The sequence below is a fragment of the Bidens hawaiensis genome, unplaced genomic scaffold (assembly GCF_021521415.1).
Source record: "Bidens hawaiensis isolate Kalapana, Puna unplaced genomic scaffold, B.hawaiensis_p1.1 tig00000760_1, whole genome shotgun sequence".
Classification (NCBI taxonomy): Eukaryota; Viridiplantae; Streptophyta; class Magnoliopsida; order Asterales; family Asteraceae; genus Bidens; species Bidens hawaiensis.
Genome location: NW_027491043.1, coordinates 5,518,848 through 5,529,381, shown reverse-complemented (window position 1 = coordinate 5,529,381; position 10,534 = coordinate 5,518,848). Strand labels below are relative to the sequence as shown.

General features: G+C 34.8%; 1 protein-coding gene across 1 annotated transcript; it reads left to right on the top strand.

Moving 5' to 3' along the window:
- The first annotated feature begins 1,954 nt into the window (after positions 1-1,954).
- Positions 1,955-10,126, top strand: LOC143534417 (casein kinase 1-like protein HD16). The gene is made up of 17 exons (XM_077028917.1): positions 1,955-1,985; positions 3,139-3,577; positions 4,189-4,314; positions 4,393-4,466; positions 4,557-4,626; positions 4,696-4,751; positions 4,842-4,913; positions 6,001-6,095; positions 6,172-6,238; positions 6,334-6,463; positions 7,133-7,351; positions 7,427-7,557; positions 8,470-8,644; positions 8,742-8,832; positions 9,092-9,249; positions 9,339-9,527; positions 10,055-10,126. The coding sequence occupies exons 2-17, from the start codon at positions 3,197-3,199 to the stop codon at positions 10,112-10,114; spliced, it is 2,094 nt and encodes a 697-aa protein (XP_076885032.1). The 5' UTR covers positions 1,955-1,985; positions 3,139-3,196; the 3' UTR covers positions 10,115-10,126.
- Positions 10,127-10,534: the final 408 nt, after the last annotated feature.

Sequence of the window (10,534 nt, the reverse complement as noted above, 5' to 3'; positions counted from 1 at the left end):
GCACCACCGTATAAAAGCCAACATCCAACAAACCATATGCACATGAGGCAGCGCGATCACACTGATAACCAATTACACACCACATGAAACATTACAAAACCAATATTAGGGGATAATTTGCGCGAGCCCGCGGTAACGCGCTAGCACTTCTGCTAGTAATCTTCGATGGGCTAGTTAAATCCCCCCTGACGACATTGCTTTGACATGACGATATGGCGCTCTAACATTTACTGGTATACATAGAATTTAACTAATTGCATTGAAACAGAAGGCAAGCGGGCAACAAGCTGCGCCGCTACCCCCTTTTGAATTGCAAAACCCAATCTTTTAAAAACTATATTTACGAATCTTTGAGTCATAACATTACTATGCTTGACCCATTGAACACGGGTAAGTAACTCCACAGCTTCAGGCGCGAGGAAACCAAAAGTGTCAAAAGAAAAGGAATAAACACATGTTGGTTGTAAAGACACGCCTTCTCATGTTTGGTCACCTTGCCTGAAGCAGCTTTCAAAACAGTTTGACCGGCTGTGAAACCACTACTCCCTAAGCCCACCAGAGGGGAAACCCCTATTAAATCCACACAAGCATGTTTTCCTGTTATCCATCCAAACACCAAAATGTCAGCCGGTCGAAAAGATGATCTTCCCTCCGACGGGTCAGTCGGGAAATTCATAGGTGCTTCTTTCTTAACAGAAATTCCGCCCCCCCTGAATATGTCAAAGAGCACATCCCTAACCAGATCATGTCGGTATTTGAACCCCGGAAGCTCTTTACAATGCACTGCGTGCTCCCATATGAGTCTAAACACGCCTTACGATAAAAGATACTTTCTTTGACACTTTTGGACATTGATGTTTAGATTTTCAATGGTGGTTTTTGGAACATTTTTTTGTTTATTCTTGTTTCGGGGAAGTGGATTGGTGGTTGAATATTCCATATTCCAGTGGCCTGGACACTTTCGAGTTAATGTGTGCTGTAAGCAAATGGTGTTTGATGTGATGTGTGTGGAATCAGATGGATCTAACATATGATTTGCGGTGTGATAACGTGGTGCCTAATGTAATGTATGGTGATATCGAATAATATATGAAGTGTGAGGCGGTGTAATCCGCCAATGTGCAAGGTATCATGACATCTTATATTCTCACCTATCTGCCAATTTTAATTCATCTCATATTCTCACCTATCCACACCAGACTTAGAGGTCACATATAATTGTCATACAATTTTCATTGAAGCTAACACAGTGAGACCCCTTCTAACGAGTTTTTATGGTATCCACAACTTGACTCCGAGCTCACGAATTCGATGAACAAGCTAACACGACTACCACGATCATTTCAAACCAAAAAATATTACTACTGAGCTCCAACACCAAATACATATATCCTTATAACATCAGTTATCAAAATTAAAAAGTCAAAAACAACACATTATCAAACGAGATAAAAATACCTACTTAACAAAACCTTTAAAAAGATAAAATGTAAGAAAATTATATGCAGGACAACCATACTCACACGATCAAGTTCAACAAACGAACCATCAAATCGTCAACCTAGCAATTTTAAACGACAAGTCGGGTTTTTACAATCGGTTTTGATATCAAGTCGGGTTGGGGTTTAAAATTTAAAAAAAAAATAAAAATAAAAAATAAATAAATAATAATAATAATAATTCAAGAAAGAGGCCCCACCACCACCACAAGTAACATAAGTAGCCTATGGAGATGGGGGTGAGGAGCCCATTTGTGATCAAGAGTGAAGAAGGCACAAGGCCCCATTAAGACAAACCAAACCAAACCAAACCAAACCATCAAGACGTTGCTATCGTGCGCACATACGTAAGTTACATCGTCTTTCCGTGCGCACATCGACCGCAAACCCCATCGACTTACCCACCTGTTAAATTCAACCCACGCATCTCTTCCATTCAATTCAATTCAATTCCATCATTTCAAGACTCCATTTTTAACTTAAAAGGTACAATCTTTTTAGATGAATCTGACATATGGGCTTTATGATTTGAAATGGGTTTTGATCTGTTTGCTGTGAAATGTTTTGTTCTTGTTAATCGGTGTATTGTATTGTATTGACTGATTGCATCTGGATTGTTTTCGATTGATTAATGGATCTTACAAGTGGTAAATGTTGGGTTTAATAATGAAATTTGGTTCATTTTTGTGATTTGTTACATCATTTTACCAAAAAGTTACTTTTTTTTATTGTTTGTGGATGACTAAGCAGTTTCATTTTGAATCTGGTCATGATGTTAAAGATTGATGTTTTGAATTATCAATCCTTGCTGTTTGTTGCAAACATTGACGTTTTGAATCATCAATTGTTGGTTGTTTGTTGCAAACTACAGATTAATTATGTAGTAGTTTGTAAGAATGAACAACTTAGGAGGATTTACGGGGAAATGTAACTGAAACGATGGCGCTTCTTTTTCTAAAATTTCTTGCAACATTTGCATCCGTTCTTGTGCTCTTTGAATTGTGTTAATTCATCGACCCATCTTTGATTTTGTGTGAGTTTCAGGTTTTAATTTCGTAAGTATGAATTTAAGGTAAGCCTTTCTTAAGAATATATATATGCATGATTTTGTCGATAAGTAATATCAAGACAAGAATATTTACATAGGTGTACTTACTCGGGGTTTTATCATGAATTTGATTTAAAATACTTTGTGTTTGTGTGTGTGTGTGTGTCCCACTTCGGTCAATATGATTACGCACACCATCTCTAAGATGGTAAAAGTCTCGGAAAGGGAAGAATATTCTATTTTAGGAAATAATATTCAACATTGAAACTCAACACTACACAGTAATCCACATTTAAAAAACACTAATCATGTGCAATTAGATATTATCCGAATAAAACTATTCATAGAAACAATGTTATGGATAGATTTTTACAATAACGTGAAGAATAAAATCTTTCATTAAGGCAACCCTTTTCATGTTGTAAGTCTCTTGAAGGACCAATTTAGATATTTGATGGGTGCAAATTAAATTTCAATTCAGATGGTAGGAGCATAAAAAGATCATACCTTTTCTAGAATTAGGTACTATAAAGTTTGGATAATTTCTAAAATTGTCCATTTTGATGGTAATTTATTGATTTTTGTTATTAGGGTTTATAAGCATATCTTTCGTGGAGGTCGGAGGATATTTATTTGTGCATGGAAGAAGATGCCGGATTTGAGACGTGGAGTTCGCCAAGCCAAAAAAGGTAACAATAACAATAATAATGGCGAGGGCGATGCAACACCTCTTTTAGCCCCAGCTCCTAGGCGTGGGACCCGGCGAGGCAAAGTGCAGGCGCAGAAGTCACCTGACGCGAATCCAGCAGTCCCCGGGTATCCCTATCCAATGCCAAGGCCAGCTGGCAGAGGTCGAGGTAGCCGACCAACTGCTCAAGATAAAAATCCAGACATATTTGGAGGGGGCGTCAGTCGGCCCCCTTTGAATTTGGATGTTGGAGTTGGTAATCAATTAATGGTTGGTAGAAGTCCGGAAAAAATGGCGGCTGATGCAGAAGATGAAGGAAGCACAAGCCCGGTTCCCGAAAGGGTAATTATAAAGTTTATATCTTTTTTTATTTTGTTATTAATGTTCAAAAGAAAAGAAATTTTGGGTGACCGACATGGATTTTTGACTTGATGTTTGAATATTTAAAAAGGATTAATATCATAAAAAATCAGCATACTATCATTTTTCATGAAAAGGTCCCTCAACATAATTTTGACATATAAAAGGCACTACATGCCAAATAAATACGAAAAGTCCCCAAACTTTAATATAGCAAAATTTTTTTGATATTGATTTCTCCTTAAATTAGTCAAAACATAATTATATAATCTTTTTTTTGCAAAAATGTTGGTTGACACTTCATCAAATTTTGACAAATTTAAGAGATAATGGGTCATTATTTTAAATATTTTTTCACAAGTACATGTATTATGTGTAGGTGTAGCAACTTTAATATAGCAAAATGGGTTGAGAGGCTTTTTTCGTGTAGTTTTTTTACATGTGTAGGGGACTTTTGTATATCAAAATTATGTTAAGAGACTTTTTCATGAAAAATGAGGAAGTATGTCTGTTTTTAATGATATTAACCCTGGTAAAAACAGTATAGTAAGAAATCAATGAATTTTTTATTTTGGAATATTTTTCAATTCTAGGTTCAAGTTGGTAATTCACCTGCATACAAGTTAGAAAAAAAGCTCGGTAAAGGAGGATTTGGTCAAGTGTATGTTGGGAGACGGGTGAACGGTGGCTCAGGAAACACGGGCCCTGATGCTCTTGAGGTACACAATTTTCAAAACATGATTTTATTGGTATTTTAATATTTCAATGATTTATTTGATTCACATATTGGGATGTAGGTTGCTTTGAAATTGGAGCATCGAAATGGCAAGGGGTGTAGTTATGGCCCTCCTTATGAGTGGCAAGTTTACAGGTGAATGTTTTTAAATCTCTTATAAAAATTTACAGAATTTATAAAATGCATTCCCAAATGCTAATTATTTTCCTAATTATGTGGTTGAAGTACCCTCAACGGGTGTTATGGAGTTCCAATGGTCCATCATAAAGGCCGCCAAGGAGATTATTATATTCTTGTAAGTTTTTTAGATTTATGTCTATTTATGGATTTGATTTATTAGTGCTTATTCTGTTCCGTGTTATAGGTTATGGACAAACTAGGCCCTAGTTTATGGGACGTTTGGAACTCTAGCAACCAAATGTATGCTATGTTAATAACTAATAAATTATTTAACTTTCTTTTTCTTGTAATCTTTTTACTGTTGTTTTAAGTTTTTGCTGATTTTGACAGTCTTTCTGAAGAAATGGTTGCGTGTATAGCAGTGGAAGCGCTATCAATATTAGAGCAGCTTCACTCTAGAGGGTATGCATATGCCAAATTTTTATCATAGATGTAAACGAACTGAACGAACACGAATGAAGCATGTTCATTTGCTTAGCTTTAACCGAAAAACCGATCAAACACGAAAAATTAATTGAACGGGGTTTTCTTGTTTGTGTTCGTTCGTTAAGAAAATGAATATGTTAATATTTGTTCGTTAAAAAGATAGATGAACGGTTCACGAACGTAAGCGAGAGAACATAACTTAACATAGATGAACGATCATGATTGAGCTAAAACCATTATTGTGAAAAACAATGTCGTCATCGTCATCATCATCGTACTCAGTATATCCCACCAATAGCAAAGCTATGGTAGGGTGACTAGGGTCTGAGGAGGGTTAGATGTAGACAGCCTTATCTTTACTCCGTAGGAATAGAGAGGCTGCTTCCGGTAAGACCCCCGGCTCGATAGTAGTTTTGCATCAAGCCTTGGACTAAGGCACATAACACTCAACCATCGGGACACCGGCCGATTGGTGCATGTACCCTCGTATTTCGGCTATCAACGCCACCACATGATGCCTGATTAACCTTCCGCCACTTTTAACGTTATTTTCACGAGATTAGTAATGTCAAAATTAGTGCAATTTCACTTTTTCCCATCCGAGGGTTCACACATATATACATTATATGCGCGGACCGCAAGCAGGGCGCATGTGAAAAAAAATGTGTTGGGCCTAAAAAGTTATTAAAACTAGTCTAATTTATAATGGGCCAAAAAAATTCTGAATGATTTTATTAACGAACGTAAGTGAAAGAACTTAAGAAAACTGCAGATGTAAACTAATGAACATAAATGAACGTAAACAAACAAAGCTAAACGAATTTAAATGCGCGGGCATTCACGAACATAAAACGAATGGACACATGTTCATGTTCGTACATTTAATTAAATGAACAAAATGTTTTGTTCATATTTGTTCGTTTAATCAATAAATGGACATAAGCGAACTTAACGCCAAATAGTTCACTGAACATTTAGTTTGTTTACAGTCCTAGTCATAGATGCTTATATATAATTTTATTATTATTAGCGTATGTGATTAAAGATTATTGTCTGTTTTCAGTTTTGTTCATGGAGATGTAAAACCTGAGAACTTTTTGCTTGGTCAACCCGGGACGCCTGATGAGAAAAAGTTGTACTTGGTTGATCTTGGTTTAGGTACATAATTTCATACCTTATTGTTACTCTTTGAATATATTATAAAAAAGTTTGTGACATATTGAAATTGTTTTAGCTTCAAAATGGAGGGAATCATCGTCTGGTAATCATGTTGAGTATGATCAAAAGCCTGATGTTTTCAGGTAACTTTTGTAGTTTCAAATCCCCTACTGATGTTTTCTTGGCTTAATGCTATTTATATCTTTTGATAGGTTTTTGTGTTTTCTTTTTTAAATAGGGGGACGGTACGCTATGCAAGTGTACATGCACATTTAGGGAGGACGGGAAGTAGAAGGGATGATCTCGAGTCGTTGGCGTATACGTTAATATTTCTTCTAAGAGGGAAGCTTCCATGGCAAGGCTTCATTGTGAGTTTGTTTCTTGAATTAATCATATTTTTATTTATTATTGAACCTTTAATCTACCAGAATTTGGATTTTCGAAAAAAGTAATTTCATAAAGCTCCGTGCTTTCAACCTCACAGTTATAATTTGAAGATTCCACAATCATGTTCTATTTTTATAATAATGGATTTCAATTGGTAAACTTTTCAAGATTTTATGATTATGTTTGAAGATTATAAAGGGTAAATGTTGGATGCAATTGCATTCGAAGTTGCTAGCAGTTATTAAATTTCAAGCTATTCATTTGTTTTTTCTAGGGAATTTGTTCTTTATTTTCTTATTGTCTAATCTATCTTAATAAACAGCATTGGGATTTCTTCTTAAAATAGAATTTATAAATAAAGATTCCAAAGTGTTGTTCCTTTTATTTTATGCTGTGTGTAAACTGATTTTCAAAATTTTCAACTGCTTCTTTTTTTGGAAAGTCTTTACTTTCTTTTACAAATTGTCTTTTTTTAGCTGGATACTTTTATGAAGTTTGGTGATTTCAGTTTCATGGGTTTAAGGGAATCGGTTCCAAGATTCCCAAAGTCCCGTTGTAGATGTTATGAGCTCTATAATTTTCTTGGATTTTGTTTTGTAAATTATCCTTGGATCAAATGCTTTAAATTTATAATGATTATTCAAATGCAGGGCGAAAACAAAGGGTTTCTTGTTTGTAAAAAGAAAATGGCAACGTCACCTGAATTACTTTGCTATCTTTGCCCGTCACCTTTCAAACAATTTCTTGAAACAGTAACAAGTATGAAGTTTGATGAAGAACCAAATTACTTGAAGCTTATTGGGCTCTTTGACAACTGCCTAATTTCAAGTGCATCTCTTCGACCACTTAGAATAGACAGCGCCTTAAAGGTGTGATTTTTAAAATAAAAATATTTTCTTTTTAAATTTTTTGTTGATGTAATTGTAGATGATTGTTTGTTGTAGGTGGGACAAAAGAGGGGAAGACTACTTATTGACCCGGAAAATGATGCTCAACCTAGGAAGAAAACTCGGTTAGGCACTCCTGCCACTCAATGGATTTCTATCTATACTTCAAGAATGCCAATGAAACAGAGGTATGGAAAATTAAATGTTAAGTTACCTTTTTTGACCCTCTACATGAAGATTGGCCGTTTGGTAGCCTCTTAATGGTCATTAAGAGGCTACCTCTTAATGGTTAAGAGGTAACCTTAAGTCTGAATGGTTAAGAGACTACTTCTTAATGGTTACCTTTTAACCATTCAGACTTAAGGCTACCTCTTAACCCTTGAGAGGTAGCCTCTTAATGACCATTACAAGAGGCTACCAAACAGCCAATTTTCCAAATGTTTCACTGAATTCATTTAAAAGTTTATCTGCTAAGTGTTACCTCTAAATTTACTCAACTTTCATCACGTGTATCAATCTTGTTTATATATATATATTTTTTATAAATGTTCTTTTTTTTATAGTTCCATTGAGGTAATTGACACATATGAATCTTGATTACAATGTAGTGGTTATTTTCCAATTAACCTTACATAGGAGATAATAGTGAAGAGGAAAAAATTCGCTAAATAATAACCAATTTTTTTAATTTTACAGTTAATGTGAAGTTGGGAAATAATAATCACTAAATAGTAATCAAGATCCATATATGTTTCATTTGCCTCACTTATATTAAAAAAAATAAAAAATAACACTTGTAAAAAATTACACAAGATTGGAACACCTAATGAAAGTTGAGTGACTTTAGAGGAACACCCGATAAACTTGGTTACTATTATGCAAAGTTACCCTTTTTGAAAAGGGTGCCTTAGGCATGAGACCTGTGTGAAACTCTCAGCTTTTGGGACCTAAACGCCTCAGAGCTTCTTGCATTATTTAAAACCAAGATGTTGATGAAGCTTCAATGTTTCTTTCTTTAGAAAGTTTTAATGCAAATAAAGCAATAACTATTTGATATTAAGTCAAATGTCGTTTCTTAGTCAAACAATATGAACACTCAGGTACTACTACAATGTAGCGGATTCAAGACTCCACCAACATGTTGAGAAAGGAAAGAACGACGGTCTGAATATTAGCTGTGTGGCTTCTTCATCTAATTTATGGGCTATTGTTATGGACGCCGGCACCGGTTTCACTTCACAAGTTTATGAACTGTCCCCTGTTTTCTTGCACAAGGTAACATTTCTCGTCTCAATTTTTTTTTTACATATTTTACAGTACAACTTTTATCATCTTCTTTGCGTATTGATTTTAACGTTTTTGTTTATTATAGGAATGGATAATGGAGCAATGGGAGAAGAATTATTACATCACGTCACTTGCCGGTGCAACAAATGGTAGTGCTTTGGTGGTTATGTCCAAGGGTAAGTTTTGTTATTTATCTGTATTTGTCTTTTTATCAAAAGATTTGATATTTTAAATCCATACAAAGTAACATATTCATGTATACGGGTGATTAGAATATATACTTTGATTATACATAATAAGAATAGTTATATCCTGTGCTTTTGTACTTAGTTAGTTGTCCTACTTTGACTTTTATTGTCTTCAGTTTTTGGCCAAAAAATTCATTTTTATCACTACAAAAATGCAAAAATAGTAACTTTTTTTACATGCTCGTAGGGACGTCATACACCCAACAATCATACAAAGTGAGCGATGTTTTTCCGTTCAAATGGATCAACAAAAAATGGAAAGAAGGGTTTTTGGTAACTTCAATGACGACTGCAGGTAGTCGATGGGGCATCGTGATGTCTCGAGATGCAACTTATTCCAACCAGGTATTGTTTCATACTCTTGAAGTTATTACATGAAAAGTCAACCAAGAAAGTCAACTCATGAAGTTTATATATGTTGTGGTTATATGCAGGTAGTTGAACTTGATTTTCTGTACCCTAGTGAAGGGATTCACAGAAGATGGGAGAACGGTTACCGGATAACTGCAGCTGCTGCAACTGAAGATCAAGCCGCCTTCATACTTAGTACATCCAAGAAGAGATCACAAGATGTTACTCAAGAAACACTTAGAACGTCCGCTTTTCCTAGTACCCATGTTAAGGTAATCTCGATTATACATTTAACCTATATATAGATTACATACAACGTATATATACAACTTATACATTACATTTAACCTATATATGCATTACATACGACGTATACGGTATACATATAACTTATATTTACAACCTATGCATTCAGCCTATACATGGAACTTATACTTACAAACTATACATGCAGGCTATATTTGCAACCTATACATACAACCTATATTTGGAACCTATACTCCCAAACTATACATACAACCTATACATACGGTCTATACATGCATGCAGCCTTTAGTTGTAGCCTATGCATATAACGTATACATAACCTATACTTACAAGTTAGAACCTATACTTACAAGTTACAACTTATGCATACAGCCTGTACTTAAGCTACAAATACAACCTATGCGTATAATGTGTATGTAGAACCTATACATATACATACAATTTATGCTCATGTCATTATATGACACAAAATAAAAAGAGTAACAGTTAAACGACAGAATGTCTTATGTTTACAATATTTTTCTGTCCACAGGAGAAATGGTCCAAGAATTTGTACATAGCATCCATCTGTTATGGAAGAACAGTTTCTTGACATTATCATTGGTATGTTTTCCCCTTTTTAGTGATACTCTAAAAAAATGCATATTAATGAAGATCTTCAAACTGATGTGGTTTGTTTATGGTTTTCTTATAGGGCGGCGATTGGCACTGGCAGTGAAATACACATACAGTTTTTGTTACATGGTTGTGGTAACATATTTACCATTTATAAGATTATTATTATGTACAGGCAAAAAGAATGTTCTTTGCTAAACAAAAAACCGTTGGTGGCTCTTAATATTGTATGTTGTTGGTTTGAGCCAAGGAGGTGGTGGCCGGTCACGAATTTAAACTTGTTATGAAAATCATAAGTTGTGTGATTCTTTTGAAACGCTTAAAGAAAAAAAGGTGGGACAGTTTGTTTATTCTTGATACATTTGCGTGTTGCGTTTTTGTGCTTCTTAGCTAATAG